Raw genomic sequence first — 16,201 nt, forward strand, 5'->3', positions numbered from 1 at the left:
TTAATATTGCGTGCGCATGATGCAGTCATAATTTTTGTTTACATAATTCAATGATGAGGACGCCACCTCTCAGAAATTTTTTATTTAATTGAAAAATTTATTTTTATATTAAAAATACAATTAATTTGTTTTAATATTTTAAATGTTTATAATAGCAATTAAATGTTTATTCTATTTAAATATTAATAATAATTTTATAAATATTTATTTTTTATTTATTGCTCTATATTTTGAATTTCGGGAAATGTCAAAATGACACGTGACTTGTCTGTGAGCCAATGATGATACAATTTTAATAGCCGCCATCGAAATTGCCGTATTGCAAGTTTTTAATTGGTCATTTTGGATGATTGTCGTATTCAATTGGTTGATACAATATTGTTCCAAAAGAAATCGTGTAACATCGTGCAATTACGGTAATATAAAAAAAAAATAATAATAAAATGGAATTGACGTTGCTCGATTTGCCCCTTCCGTTGACATCATATTAAAATTGTGGTCGTACAAGTTGGCAGGACCGTGTCACTAATCCAACATATTAACAAAAATATAATCCTAATATCCCGTCCAATTAAAAACCCTCCCTCAAAGTTATTATCATTTCTAACGTCAAATAATTGTGATAAACAAAACAGATAAGAAATTAGCAAAAAAAAAAAGCTAAAATACTTGATTTTTGTGTGAATTTATATATTGTTGGGTGATCAGGTGTGTCAAATACAAAAAAATAGAAAGTAGACACTTGATATTTTTTTGTTGATTTATTTAACGGTTATATTATAATTTTAATAATATAAACATTAATCATGGATGAAGAATATGACGCTATTGTACTTGGTACCGGTCTTAAAGAATGCATTCTTTCTGGTATGCTATCAGTTAGTGGAAAAAAAGTACTTCATGTTGATCGCAACAAGTACTATGGAGGCGAATCAGCATCAATTACGCCACTTGAAGATTTTTTTGCGTAAGTATTAATTTATCAAAACAAATTAATACTCAATAATTCAGTCTGACTTTTCATCAGCTACATCATTTTACCATCTGTCTCTTTTTTTTTTTTTTTACTCCATTATTACTTTTTTTTTTGTTTTTACTCCCTTTTTTTTTTGTTGTCATCACCTCTTGTTTTCCCTGTTTACCACGCTGTTGTTTGGAGCTTGATGATGAGGCCAACATAGTTCGAAAAAAAAAAAACTCAACCAGCTTGAAGTCAATGAAAATATTGGCCTACGGAAATATTGATTTTATTTTCAGGATTAAATATATCATCTTTCCCATCAAGCTATTTATTCAAAAAAAATATTTGATGTCATTAAAAAATCATTAACAAGTATCCGTCATCATGAAAAATTAAACTTTATAAAAAACAAATAATTATCACAACATGAAATGGCTGATAAAAATGGGAATAATTAATAAATAATGATAATAATAATTAATTAAAAAAAAAAAACTAAAACACTTATCATAATGCGTGTTTAGAGTTTCATGTTGAATACCGAAGAGTGGCGTTGCTCGACACAAAAGCAATGATTTATCAAAAAAAAATAAATAAATAAATATTCTTTGTTTATAATTAAAAATTTAAATATTTATAATATGTGTCATATTATTGTTCAACAAAATAACAACTGATCAATAAAATCAATAAAGAGAATGTAGGTTTTTCACAGCTACTATTTTAGTCCAGATGTTGGGGGAACCGCCCTTGATAATGAGCCACCAAATTGTCCTTGATATATTCAATAAAAAAAAAAAAACATAATACCAATTTTTTCTGGGTTAATGGAACCTGTCCAATAAATTAAAGGATGCCATTCTCCATAACTCAAATACGTTGCTGGAATATAAAATCAATAAGTCATGTCTACTTGTCAATTGTCATATGAGAAAGTTGATGAAAAATAATTTTAAAAAATTAAAAAACCTTCATAAACTACTCATATTTCATATAGCTATTTTTTTTTTTTTTAATTATTATTTTTTATTCTTGTTGTCATGATTTTGAATTTTTATGTTGATAAAATTTAGAAAGCATGTCGACAAAAATTATTAAAATGCATATTAAAAAATTAATTAACATAAAAATTATTAAACATATTTTGTATTTTTATTACAACAAAAAAAAAGGAAAGGAACGAAAAATAAATGATAATTGGACGTAAAGTGTGCTTAATGATTGTTAAATAAATAAAAAAAATCGAGGGGATCTGACAAACTGTAAATTGATCAAGTACCGGATATACTTTTGTTTCTGACCAATGATATTATTTTATCGATTTGATATATAGGCAAATAAAATTATCAAACATTTTGTAATGTGTCAATGAGAATAATAATGATGATTGCTTGAATATAATAAAATTAAATTTATACAAGTGGTGGTAAACTCTTCCAGCAAAATAAGACTAAAATAGAATGACGATTTTTCTTTCCTTTCTACTTATCCAGTTGATATGAAAATAAAATAAATAATTTAAATATGTTCTATTTAATAAATTGAGATTAAATGCAACAAGTAGTCCTTTGATAAATAAACATTGACCTCTTTTTTCTTTCATCTTGCTTTCGTATATAATTGTTTTTTAATTAAAATTATTAATTAATATTTCCAGGAACTTTAAAGCACCACCACCGGACAAGATGTACGGACGTGGACGTGATTGGAATGTTGATTTAATTCCAAAATTTCTCATGGCCAATGGATCACTTGTTAAACTATTAATCCATACTGGTGTAACACGTTACTTGGAATTCAAGTCAATTGAAGGTTCATATGTTTATAAATCTGGTAAAATATCAAAAGTACCAATTGATCAACAAGAAGCATTGTCAAGTGATTTAATGGGTCTATTTGAAAAAAGACGTTTTCGTAATTTCTTAACATGGGTACAAAATATGCAAGAAGATGATCCAAAAACTTGGGATGGTTTTGATCCATTTGCAAAATCAATGAGTGAACTTTATCAGAAATTTAGTCTTGAGGCTAATACACAAGATTTTACTGGTCATGCTCTTGCTCTTCATAGGTATAAATCATAAATCATCTATCATCTATTTTTTTTAAACATCTTTGTTTTATATTAAATTATTTATTAATTATTTTAGAAATGATGAGTATATAACTCAACCAGCTGTTAATACTGTACGACGTATTAAATTGTACAGTGAGAGTTTAGCTCGTTATGGTAAATCACCATATTTATATCCAATGTATGGACTTGGTGAATTACCACAAGGTTTTGCAAGGCTCAGTGCTATTTATGGTGGTACTTATATGCTTGACAAACCCATTGATGAAATTGTCTTTGAAAATGGAAAGGTAAAAGTTATTTTTAAATAATAAATTATCTAGTATTTTATTTTTATATAAATATTTTAATATAATTTAATTTGTTTTATCAATAGATAATTGGTGTACGTTCAGGTGAAGAAATAGCTAAATGCAAACAAGTTTTTTGTGATCCAACATATATACCAGATCGTGTTAAAAAAGTTGGACAAGTTATACGTGCAATTTGTATACTTAATCATCCAATTCCAAATACAAATGATGCATTATCAACACAAATAATCATTCCTCAAAAACAAGTTAATCGTAAATCTGATATTTATGTATCACTTGTATCACATACACATCAAGTTGCTGCTAAGGGTTGGTTTATTGCAATGGTATCAACAACTGTTGAAACAAGTAATCCAGAATTAGAAATAAAACCAGGCTTAGATTTATTGGGACCAATTGCACAAAAATTTGTATCTGTTACTGATTTTATGGAACCAACTGATGATGGTATGGATTCACAATTATTCATATCAACAAGTTATGATGCAACATCACATTTTGAAACAACATGTATGGATGTACTCAATTTATTTAAACGTGCAACTGGTGAAGAATTTGATTTTAATAAAGTTAAACAAGAACTTGGTGATGATGAACAGTAAGTATTCATCATAAATTATCATCGTGTTTAATTGCCTATTAAATTAATATCATTGTCAAATTCTTTTTTCATCAAAAAAAAAACATAAATAAACAACAAGAAATGTATATTTTAATTACCAACATGTCAATGTATTTGATCAAATTCAATGAGGCTCATGATTAAAAAATAATTTAAGGCAAAAAATAAAAACACGATGATTATTAATTATTATGATTGTGTGGAGGATTTTGCGAACTTGTCAATGCAAAAGAAAAAAATAAATAAAGGAAAATAAAAATACCAACTAATGGTCAGATTAAAAATTAATAATAAATTTTTAAAATATATAATTATTATAATACCTGGCTAAATAAAAAATACTTGTTTTTTTTTGTCTAGCATTGTCTCCTCCATTTTTAGATTATAGATAAATTAATAAAAAAAAATAAATACTTTATTGCATTTATTTGAAAATTACAATTCAATTTTTAGAAAAATTTCGCTAAATTATGAATTCATTATGTTTGTCGGTGGTTTTTGCAATGTGTCAGGTTATTGATTCTATCAAAAGCCTATGGTGTAATAATTAAATAAATATGTGTAATATTTCATTTACATTTTTTGTTTTTCAAATTTTTCAATAGTTTAATTTTTAAAAATAATAAAACAATAGAAATAAAATAATAGTTATAATTGCGCAGGCAGTGAAGCATAAGTTTTCCAATTTTTGTTGCTGTTATTATTAATTTCATCACACAAACAAGGCAAACAACAATAAAAATTGATTATTGATATTAAATTTTATATAACAATAAATTCGTTTTTGATTTAATTACAAAATTTAATTTTTTTTTCTCTAATTTTCAACGAGATATTAAAATTAAAAAACTATTTGCTTATTTCGTGATATAAAATATCATGTGCATCACTTATTCTAATCAATTAAAACAACAAAAAAAAAAATGAAATAAAAATGTTGTTAAAAATATAAAATGGTGTTTTATATCGTACAAAAAAAAAAAACAATCACATTTGTTAATTAACAAATAAAAAAAAAAATGGGATAATTAAAAAGAAAATCAAATTCAGAAAATAATTATAGAAAAAAATTATTTAAAACAAACCTGCAAATGTCAATGCACTGTGTAAAACGAAAATACAAAATATCAATTATAAAAAATGAATAATAAAATATTATACCAGCTATTATTTATTTATGTATTATTTATTTAATTTAATTAATAAAATATTGTCATTATTTAATTTTAAATCATCAACAACCATTTCAAAAATTTCGCGGTTCTTTAAAAGAAACATGGCGTTAAGAAGTTAAAGGAATTTGGAATTGGACTGACCAATGTGGTGGAATGGTGGAAACAATCATTAATACAAATCTTGGGGATATTTTGATATATAAAAAAATTTAATAAATATTACTAGTTTTTAGTTTTTTTGGTTGTATAAAAATTACATGCTTTTCGTTTAATAATTATTATTAATAAATAATTTAAACAATTGTTATTATTTAAATAAACAATGCGTAACATTTTTCTATAAAACCAAATAATTAGTTATTGGTAATTTTTTCTGGTTTTATTACTGGCCATGTGACTCTACTTCGTCTATTTACGGAAACTTTCGGCTCCTCATGAAAATCCATAAATAGCCACACTGACCCACACACGCCACACACCGACGTCAACCACACCGAACAGTGCACATTCTCTGTCAGCTCTTGAAGCAGTACGCAGCAGTAAGGACAATCATCAAACAAAAGAAAAAAAAATAAAAACCACGTTGTCGCCATTTTATTGTCGCAGCATTTATTGACTGAATTGTTCATATTACTTACTTCTAATATTCATCAACAAAAATCAAGGTATGTACATTAAACCATATAATTTAAATTTTTATTAATTTATAAATTAATAAATTACTATTAAAATTAATAAATAATAAAAAAAACAAAATGTCGGAAAAACGTTTTCAATTGACGATGTTGTTCCCATGTTAATTTTGTGCATTCGTTTTTTTTTTTTTTTTTGTTTTTCTTTTTTTACTACGACTTTGATGATTAAGTTGAGAATAATATAATTTATTAATCATTAAACTGTTAATTTATTTATCCAAAAATTAATTAACACATTGACGATTTATTAAAATTTAATACCTCCATTGTGTCTTGAAAATAATAACGGTCAGAAAATAAATAGTTGGTTATTTTTTTCATCAGAATGTTCGCGACTTGATAACCTCTAAATTTAAAATAAATATATTTAATTTATTAATGTTGAAATTCACGTGTTTTAATAGATGCCAAATATCAAGCTTCAAAGTTCCGATGGTGAAGTATTTGATGTCGATGTTGAGATTGCAAAATGTTCTGTAACAATCAAGACCATGTTGGAGGATTTGGGTATGGATGATGATGAAGAGGAAGTTGTTCCATTACCAAATGTTAATTCAGCTATTTTGAAAAAAGTCATTCAATGGGCAACTTATCACAAGGATGATCCACCACCAGCAGAAGATGATGAAAATAAAGAAAAAAGAACTGATGATATCAGTTCATGGGATGCTGATTTTTTAAAAGTAAGCAACACACCAAATAAATTTATTTATCATTATTATTATTACCACGTGTTTAACATATTTTTATAACTTTTTGTATTATTTTTCTGTTCAGGTTGATCAGGGTACACTTTTTGAACTCATTTTATCAGCTAATTATTTGGACATCAAAGGTCTATTGGATGTAACATGCAAAACAGTTGCAAACATGATCAAGGGTAAAACACCAGAAGAAATACGTAAAACATTTAATATTAAAAATGATTTCACTGCTGCTGAAGAAGAACAAGTACGCAAAGAAAATGAATGGTGTGAAGAAAAGTAAATTAACATTTAGAATAATAATAAAAAAAAAATAACTTTAACGTAAATATTAAAAAAAAACGCTTTGTATGATATTTTCGATGAATATTTCAAATTAATAGCAACTTTTTTGGATAACCATAAACACAATATTTATTTCATCATTCATGAAAATTATCAGATTGTTGTATTTATAAATTCAGGAAAAATCAAAACATCATCCAAAAATTATTGTCAATTTGTTATTACTTTGAACATGTAAGCGTTGAAATTTAACTCTTTTTCTTCTTTTTTTTTTTTTTCTACATTATATAATTTGATTTAAAAATAAAATTAAAAAACAAAAAAAATTCAAATAAAATTACTTATTATTTCTGTAGTTTTTAAGACTTGTAGCTATTATTAATATATGTTTTGAAAATATATATAGGTATAATCTTTGTCTAATATTTATAAATTTTTCATTATTATTTTTTTTCTGATAATTCATTGATTAAATAAAAATGTTTGTGCTCATAAATTTTCTCTTTGTCATTTTTTTTTGTTAATATTTAACACCTAACCTCAACAATTATATTTATTATGATTAAAAAAAATTATTTGGAGAGATTATGGAAAAAGGTAATGTTATTATCTTGATAATTATTATAAATAATAATTTAATCATTAAATATTTTAGACTTGCCACGTGCTAAGAAGCCTAGACTTGATGAAAAATCCAAGGGCTTGTTGTTGACAAGCATTTGTAATTGGGAAAATCATGACAATGTGGCCATTGAATATCATCATGCTGATAAACAAATGACTTTAATAAATTACCAAAAACTTTATGAAGCTAAAAATTATATTAAAGAATTTTTAATTAATTATAATCCTGGGGAATTTATTGGAATTAATTATGAGGTTCCAATTTTTTGTGTTCCTGCTTTGATGCTTGGGTAATTATTTCATTTTATCAAACAAAAAAAATTGGCAATAATTAAATGGCATATTGAATATTTTTAGAATTAATTCAGCTGGACATTCATTTGTTTGTCATGATGAAACAATTGTCAAACCGTTTGATAACTTGCTGAAAATTAATTATTTATTTTCTAAAAAATTACCTGAAAATAGAGAATATATTAAAGACTTTATTGTTCACAATGAACACGTGGTTTTGTCTAGAATTAAATCATACAGCAAAGATATTCAACAACCCACACAAACAACAAATGAAAAAATACAATTTGCATATGCTGTGGCAACATCAGGATCAACTGGAGACCCAGTGATTGTCAGGGTAACTCATGCTTCCATTGTTACCAATATTCATGATATAAAAACCATTTTAAATGTCACAAAAATAGATAAAATATTACAGCTAACTCCTCTCACTTTTGACCCAAGTATTATTGAAATATTTATTGCTCTATCAACTGGTGCAACCCTCGTGACAATATCAAATAATTTAAAAAATAATAGTCTTGAATTATTATCAATTATTGAAAATAATAAAGTGACTATTATTCAAAGTACACCATCACTTTTTTTGCATCGTTGGCCTTTGGAAAAATTAAATAACTCATTACTCAGTGAAAAAGTAATTTAAAAATTATTTTACTTGGTGGTGAACCATTTCCAAATCCAAAAATATTATTTAAATTTAAACATATTAATAATTTAACAAAAATTTATAATATTTATGGAATAACTGAGGTTTCATGTTGGGCAAGTATCAATGAAATTAATCATGAATCAAATCCAGAATATTTAGGGAAAATTTTAAGTGAAACTATGTTTCAAGTTAGAAATAAAAATAATCAAATTGTTGATGATGGAGAGGGTGTTCTTTTTATTGGAAGTAATACAAGAATTTGTCTAATTAATAATGAAAGTATTGATGATATTAAAGGTGTTGTATTTAGAGATACTGGTGACATAGTTAAAATTGATAAATTAAATAATATTTATTACAAAGGAAGAAAAAATCGTTGTATAAAAAGATTTGGTAATAGGGTTAATTTAAATGTTCTTGATCGTCATATAGCTCAGTTGGATTTTATTGAAAATTGTTGTTCAATATTTTTTGATAATAATCATACATTAAATTTATTCATCAGTCATAAAAAATCATTACTTGAAAATAATTTTAAATCAATAATATTGAATCATTTAAAAGCATTACCATCATATTATCATCCTGATAATATTGATTTTGTTGAAAATTTTAAACTCACAAGACATGGTAAAATTTGTATAAATTCATTGATAAATAAAAAATGTTTATCTTCAAATGATAAATTAGCTATATCCAAAGATGAAATAAAAACAAATGTAGATAAGTTTAAATCAATATGGAATAATTTATTGGGTATTGGGGAATCATCCTTGAGATTTCTAGATGTGGGTGGGACATCAATAATCGCCCTTCAAATATCAACTGAATTATCACAAAGTACTGACAATGAATATCCAGAATTAATTGGTAAAATGCTGAATAATGAAACGTTTGAACAATGTAGTGATTACATTAGTCAAAAAAATATAATTGTAAATAAAAATATAAATAATATTGATGATAAGATTTCTAATTCATCAAAAAATCATTTAGCCATTGAATCGATAGTTGATGAATCATTTATTGAAAGTTTTAATAGTCATGAAAATACTAATTGTCTGTGGCAAAAGTGTAAAGGAAAAACAATTTATCATCAACAATTAAAACATGATAAAAATGATATTGTTGATTTAAATAAATTAAACAATATTGCACTTGAAAAACAATTTAATTTGTTAAAATGTGTTGATGCATCACCAACAATTTTTCAATACTCTAATGGCAATTTATTTGCAACAGTTGGATCTCATTCGGGTCTTGTTATCACTGTCAATTTGATAAATTATTCTGATGAACCCTGGAAGATAAAATTTCCTGATAGAATTGAAGCATCTGTTCTTGTTTATGATAATTTCACTGGAATTGTTGGTTCTTATGACGGATTTATTTATTGTTTTAATTTAAAAACTGGACAAATTTATTGGAAATTTTTAACAAATGATGCTGTTAAATGTACTGCTGTATTTTGTAATTTAAGAAATAATATTTTTTTTGGTTCTTATGATCATCATGCTTACTGCATTTCTTTAAAGAGTGGAAAAAAAGTCTGGAAGACAAAACCTGGTAATGGAAGTATATCAGCAACTCCCATAATTTATAAAAATTCAGTTTTATTTGGAATATTAGATGGTTCATGTGTATCACTTGATAAAAATACAGGAAATATAATTTGGAAGTATAAATTTGAATATCCAATATTTTCATCACCAGCAATAGTTTATGAAAATTTAACAATATTCAGTGATGTTACTGGAACCATAAATTGTTTTAATATTGATAAAGGATCAAAAGTAAGAATATATTTTCAAACAAAAATTATTATATTAAAATATAATGTATTAATATTGTTGATAAATTTTTTTCCACAGATTTGGTCAATGAAAATTGATGGAAATATATTTTCCAATCTTGTTACGCAGTTTGATTCAACAACAAACACCGAAAGTATTATTATTTCAAGTAAAAATAAATATATTTATAAATATAAAATTAATGATAAAACAAATAATCCAATACTTGATTTTAAAATTAATTGTGATTCATCAATTATTTCTACACCTTGGGTTGATGATAATTTTATAACAACAGTATCAATTAATGGTGATGTGAAAATATTAAATTTTAAAAATGGTCAAGTATTAAAAACATATTCAATCAATGCTGATGTTTACTCATCACCTGTATTTTATAAAAATAATATTGTCATTGGTTCTCGTGATAATAATTTATGGCTTTTATCTGTATAAAAAAAATAAATAAATAAATAGATGATAAAAAATATAGAGATATTATTTTTTAAAACTTGTAAATCTATGTGTCCATGAAAATAGAATTAATCTGACATTTCGAAATCGTAAAATATTATCTGGACGCCACAATTTTAATACTGCTATCATCAATGTGAATAAAATTCGAATGTCGCGACACATTGTCGATTAAGAAGCTTGAATCGTTAAATTAATATTCAATTGTTACGCTTGAGAGATAAACGAAATGCTTTGACATTATTAAAAAAAATAAAGATAAAAGAGAAAAACAAGTTGTGGCTTTATCAATGGCAATTTCAATTGAAACGGTATGATTTTTTATTTTTTACTATTTGCAATTCTTAGTACTTCCTATAATAATATAACCACATAGATATCAAGCCATTCAGGAAGTAATATTCCCAGAGGGTTTTTAAAAATATTTTTTATTTTTTTTCAGTAATATACAGACGCCAATCAACCCACGTATATTCTCATCTTTATCTTTCTGAACTATTTCATTTTCTAAGTGATCAATCTAAACACAGATAAAAATTTTATCTGTTATATTTCAATTTGATTTAAATAGTCTCAAGGACGTGCAACTTTTTTTTTCGAATATATTTGACACAGTATTTCTCTGTAAATTATATTTTTTCTTCTCTTCTTGAATAATTATCTCGTTATATATTTTTTAAAAATATAAATAATAATATAAACCCAATTAAACAAACATGAAATACTTTTAAAAATTATTTCGAATTAAATGAATCGAAATTAAACACTGTAAATTTTTTTTATATTATTTTATTAATTGATCAATTTATTAATTTATTAATTTAATTACTGTATTAATATATTATAATAATATAAACAATAATATACATCAAGTTAATCAATAACTTTTTTTTCTGTTATTATTTACAAATAACAAGCGAAATATTTTATTTTTTTTTTAGCTTTAAAATTAATTAAATTAAATTGATTTAAGTTGATTTAAGTTGATTTGAGTTAATAGAAAAAAAGAAAAAAAATAAATACAAAGTATAAATTGATTGACAATCTTTATATTATTTTTTCTTTTTTAATATTTCTGAGATTATAGTTATGAACTTTTGATAATTTTTTAGATCGTTCTTGTCTTAAACTTCTGTAAAAATTGTCTTGTTTTTCTTTTTTAATTTTTTTATTATAATGATTCTGAGAATAATAATCATCATCATCATCATATTGATCAGTAAAATTATCATTGTAATAAAGATAAATGTCATCTTCTTTTTTATTAATCGCACATGGTTCATTTGAATAATTTTTATTTGAATGAGTGTCATTTGAATGATATGATGATTCAGAATTTTTCGTTTTAACTTGTGAATTATAATTGACTTTCAAATCTGATTTATCCCCGGTGATATTATAATATTTTTTAAATTTATTAGTCCAAGCAATATTTGGATTAAATGGTTTATTATTTTTTTTCATTTTTTCTTTAACTTCACGAGCCCAATGTCGTATTAATTCATCCCCAAGTTTTTTATTATTGAATTTATGTTCAAGACACTTAACATATACCAAGTCCCCAATTATCAAATCATCAGAATTAATTTTACCTGGTGTGGTAAATTGTTGTTCATAATCTTCTTTAATTTTTTCTTTTTTTCCAATCCATTCATGGGCTCTCTCAACATCACCTATTCATAAATATAATTACAATGATTAGCATTGATAATTGTCATCAAGTTTATATAAGATTATATTTATTTTCATTTCAATTACCTGATTTGATTTGAACAGAACAACGTGCTCCTAATTTGATCCATGGATCGTCATTCTTTTGGTCAACTTTTAGCTTCTTCAAATTATTAGATTTAATTTCAAATGATATATCTGTTTCTTTTTGATAATCATTTTTAATTGTTTCTTTAGTACATTCAAAAGGATCAGCATCATCTATATATTGAGTAAATATGATGATAATTATCATTCAATTTATATATAACATAAGATTATTATTATTATTTAAATTACCTGGTTCAAGTTGAAGAGAGCAACGTCTTTTTGAATTGATCCATGCTGCACCTTCATCATTCTCGCTTACTGTAAGTTTCATTATGCCATCAGAATTAATTTTAAATGTGTCTGATTCTTGTTGCCAATCATCTTCTGATGCATCAGTTTTATTTTCTTCAATCCATTCAAGGGCTCTTTCAACATCATCTATTTACATAAACATGATGATGATTATCATTGTATATTGTTATTAAATTTATATATACAACATAATATTTTAATTTCAATTACCTGAGTTGAGTTGAACACAACAACGTGACCTCAATTTAATCCATGGATCTTCATTGTTCTCATCGTCAGCTTTTGAGTTTGTCAAATGATTAGATTTAATTTCAAATGACTCTTGTTGATAATCATTCTCAATTGTTTCACTTTCTTCAATCCATTCAAGAGGATCAACATCATCTGTATATTGAATAAAAGATTAAGATTTTTTTTAAATAAAATTATTTTAATTTAAATTACCTGGTTCAAGTTGAAGAGAGCAACGTCCCTTTGCTCCCATCCATGGATCTTTATCATTCTGGTCAACTTTTAATTTTTGATCATCATCTTCTTCTGTATTAGTTTTATTTTCTTCAATCCAATCAAGAGCTTTTTCAACATCATCTGGATAAAAAATTCATGTAAAACATGTAAATAATTCAAGATTTTTATAACAATTACCTGATTCAATTTTAACAAAACAATTTCCATTCAATTTTGTCCATGAATCTTCATTATTTTCAGTGGAATCGTTTAGAGAACGAGGTCTTGGAGAAAATTCTTCAATGTCATATTTTTCATTATAAGATCTTGAATTATGATGAACAATTATTTCTTCAGCATCTCTTGTAAGCTTGGTAAAAAAATTGTCCGGCAATTTATTATCTTTATTGTATTGTGTGTTATCAAAATTTTCTAGGTCACTGGGTACAACTGAATTAACAACAACAGTTTCAGATTCTTTTTTTTTCAAGTGTAAATATTCAAGTGCTCGTTCTTCATCATAACTTGAATTTGAACCATCACAATTATTATTATTATTTTCATTGTTGTTATAAAAACTAACAAAAGCATTGTTGTTTTCAGTGTTAGTATTTTTATCTTGATTATTTTTAGCCTCAATAGTTAAATATTCACCAGTTTTAAATAAATTTTCCATCATTGATTCAACATCACAATTTTGATTGACTTCTTGATTTTCCAATAACCAATCATTGTCATTATCTTCCGACATTTTATTCATGATTTTAATTAAAAAATCATAAATTGTTTTGCCATACGTGAATGCACGCCATGATATTGTTTCATTTTCTAAATTTATATCACCATCATAATAATTATTTGATTTTAAACAATCAAGACTATAATTAACAGCATCTTTAAATTCTTTTTTTTTTAAATTATTTATTTGTAAATTATAATTCAATATGTTACTCATGTTGTCATATATTATTAGTTTATTTTTATTTAATAATCATCACTTGTTGAACAACTGAAAAATTTTAATATGTAACTGATTTTTTTTTTTTTTTTTCTTTTGTGTGGTGAGTGAAGAAGTTAGAGCGACAACTTCCCTCTCTTTTTTTTTTTTTTTCATTTGTTGGTAGTCATTAGTATTCAAATGATTGAAAAATAAAAATAAAAATAAAATAATCAACAAAGAATATCATTGATAACAAAATTTTCAATAGAAAAAAAAATTTTATTTTTATTTTTAAGCGTTCTTTATCGACTTGAGTAAAAAAAAAAAAAAAAAAATATATATATATATTTCAGACTTTTTAAAAATATATAGATTAGGATATTGGTTGGGTATTTTTTTTTTTTTTTTTTTTCAATAAATAAAATAGACAAGATAATAATTACAAAGGAAGCAAGTGACAACGCATGTTTTATTTAATAATAATCATTAAACTTCAAACAATGATTTACAAAATAAATCACGTGTTTTTTTTTTTTGTTTGATATTCATTCAAATCAAACTTGCATTAGATAAATATAAAATATTTTTTTGTTTGTACTCAATGTTTTAATTACTTACAGTATTCAAAAAAAAAAAAAATCATTTACAGCGAGCAAAATAATAAAAAAACAAAATTAAAGCAAATATTAAATTGACATTTGCAAAAAAATAAAAAAAAAAAAAAACAAACAATATATTATCAATAATATTTTAATTAAATTATCAAAAATTATAAATAAGATAATTTTATTAAGAGCAATTAATAAAACATCAATAAATCATTCTTAAATCTATTTTGTTTCAATCTTAAAATTTATAAGTTATTTCATTTTTTTTTTAATCATCTTAAAATGTATTAATCGTAAAAAACATTTTTTTTTTTTTTATTAATTTTTTTTTTCATCTTTTTTTTATAACTTATTATATATTTATATTAAATATAATAATGGAAAGCATATATAATTTACAAAATTACACCAGTGATAGATTTTATAAAATCTTTTTTTTTTTCTTTTCAGTCAATTTGAAAATTTAAAATATAAGATTTATTTTTATTCAAGTTTGGTCATCACTTAAATTTTTTTACTTTTTTTTTTTTTTTTATGTATGATTTATAATTATTATTTTTTTTCATAGTCCAAGTGATGAGACAATGTATGAATAATATTTTTTAAATCATGGAGTATCGAGTCTCCATTTAATTTGTCCATTTGCTGGATTATAAATTGCCCCTGATATTGTTGGACCCACCATTTTTTCTACACTGACTATTTTAACTTTGCTATCATTTAAATTTAAAATATTTTTTAAACTTTCTGGTGTGTAGTCATCTTGATCATCTGATTTCATTGTGGGCGAGATATTATGATGATCATGATTAAAATTATCTTCATCATCATTTCTGACTGTATCATCTTCCTCTTCATCTTCATCTTCATTATTATCATCATCATTATCATCATCATCACCATCGTCGTCGTTGTCGTTGACGTCGTCATCCTCTTCCTCTTCCTCATCCTCAGCCTCATCATCATCTTCATCATCGTTATTAGCTTCATGTTCATTATCATCGTCTTCATTATTATCATAATCATCAACATTATCATTGATATTACCATTATCATCAATATCATTGTCATTATTCTCATTGTTTTCATTTGTTTCATCAGTTACTTGTAATAAATTTTCATTACCAAGTTGTAAATTATCATAGGCACCGGTTAAATTATATTTTTTCTTAAAAGCTTCACGCCATGGTTTATCACCACCATAATCACCACCTTCATTAAATTTATCATTTGCAATAATTGCCCATTTTGTTAGTATATTATTTCTTAATTTTCTATTCTCATTTTTTAGCTCAATACATTTTGCATAAACCCAATTATCAACTAAATTTTTAATATTCTCATCTGTATTATCATCTTTGTTAATATCAAATCTAACTGTTTTTTTAGAATTTTTTTTAACTTTATTACTATTATTATTATTGATGTTATTGTTGTTGTTGTTGATGTTGATGTTGGTGTTA

The 16,201-nt window shown here is 24.4% G+C and overlaps 4 protein-coding genes across 4 annotated transcripts; 3 read left to right on the top strand and 1 right to left on the bottom strand.

The window, feature by feature from the left end:
- Nucleotides 1-430: 430 nt before the first annotated feature.
- LOC122860037 (rab GDP dissociation inhibitor beta-like) lies at nt 431-4,128 on the top strand. The gene is made up of 4 exons (XM_044163678.1): nt 431-967; nt 2,619-3,032; nt 3,112-3,325; nt 3,412-4,128. The coding sequence occupies exons 1-4, from the start codon at nt 807-809 to the stop codon at nt 3,949-3,951; spliced, it is 1,329 nt and encodes a 442-aa protein (XP_044019613.1). The 5' UTR covers nt 431-806; the 3' UTR covers nt 3,952-4,128.
- Nucleotides 4,129-5,610: 1,482 nt separating this feature from the next.
- Nucleotides 5,611-6,859, top strand: LOC122860036 (S-phase kinase-associated protein 1). The gene is made up of 3 exons (XM_044163677.1): nt 5,611-5,811; nt 6,246-6,524; nt 6,619-6,859. Exons 2-3 carry the CDS (start codon nt 6,246-6,248, stop codon nt 6,826-6,828), a joined length of 489 nt encoding a protein of 162 aa, XP_044019612.1. The 5' UTR covers nt 5,611-5,811; the 3' UTR covers nt 6,829-6,859.
- Nucleotides 6,860-7,311: 452 nt separating this feature from the next.
- LOC122860046 (beta-alanine-activating enzyme-like) lies at nt 7,312-10,640 on the top strand (the record flags this gene model as incomplete). Its single annotated transcript, XM_044163688.1, is given in 5 exon segments — nt 7,312-7,427; nt 7,486-7,744; nt 7,812-8,389; nt 8,392-10,196; nt 10,275-10,640. Coding segments are annotated over 5 exon segments (3,018 nt in total), but the record flags the coding sequence as incomplete, so codon positions are not given.
- An 803-nt stretch (nt 10,641-11,443) lies between these two features.
- LOC122860042 (protein PFC0760c-like) lies at nt 11,444-14,250 on the bottom strand. Its single transcript, XM_044163682.1, has 6 exons — nt 13,389-14,250; nt 13,188-13,331; nt 12,954-13,127; nt 12,681-12,869; nt 12,429-12,602; nt 11,444-12,343 (listed from the first exon to the last, which is right to left on the bottom strand). Exons 1-6 carry the CDS (start codon nt 14,143-14,145, stop codon nt 11,718-11,720), a joined length of 2,064 nt encoding a protein of 687 aa, XP_044019617.1. The 5' UTR covers nt 14,146-14,250; the 3' UTR covers nt 11,444-11,717.
- Between the last annotated feature and the right edge of the window lie 1,951 nt (nt 14,251-16,201).

Source organism: Aphidius gifuensis, unplaced genomic scaffold (assembly GCF_014905175.1).
Source record: "Aphidius gifuensis isolate YNYX2018 unplaced genomic scaffold, ASM1490517v1 Contig3, whole genome shotgun sequence".
Classification (NCBI taxonomy): domain Eukaryota; kingdom Metazoa; phylum Arthropoda; class Insecta; order Hymenoptera; family Braconidae; genus Aphidius; species Aphidius gifuensis.

Bases quoted from the DNA above. Each gene is read 5' to 3' on its own strand.
- LOC122860036 (XM_044163677.1), top strand. From the start codon at position 6,246: ATGCCAAATATCAAGCTTCAAAGTTCCGATGGTGAAGTATTTGATGTC. The intron at 6,525-6,618 runs GTAAGCAACACA...TTTTCTGTTCAG, and splicing joins GGGATGCTGATTTTTTAAAA to GTTGATCAGGGTACACTTTT.
- LOC122860042 (XM_044163682.1), bottom strand. From the start codon at position 14,145: ATGAGTAACATATTGAATTATAATTTACAAATAAATAATTTAAAAAAA. The intron at 13,332-13,388 runs GTAATTGTTATA...TTTTTTATCCAG, and splicing joins TTTTGTTAAAATTGAATCAG to ATGATGTTGAAAAAGCTCTT. The intron at 12,870-12,953 runs GTAATTGAAATT...TTATGTAAATAG, and splicing joins TTGTGTTCAACTCAACTCAG to ATGATGTTGAAAGAGCCCTT.
- LOC122860037 (XM_044163678.1), top strand. From the start codon at position 807: ATGGATGAAGAATATGACGCTATTGTACTTGGTACCGGTCTTAAAGAA. The intron at 968-2,618 runs GTAAGTATTAAT...TAATATTTCCAG, and splicing joins CCACTTGAAGATTTTTTTGC to GAACTTTAAAGCACCACCAC. The intron at 3,326-3,411 runs GTAAAAGTTATT...TTTTATCAATAG, and splicing joins TTGTCTTTGAAAATGGAAAG to ATAATTGGTGTACGTTCAGG.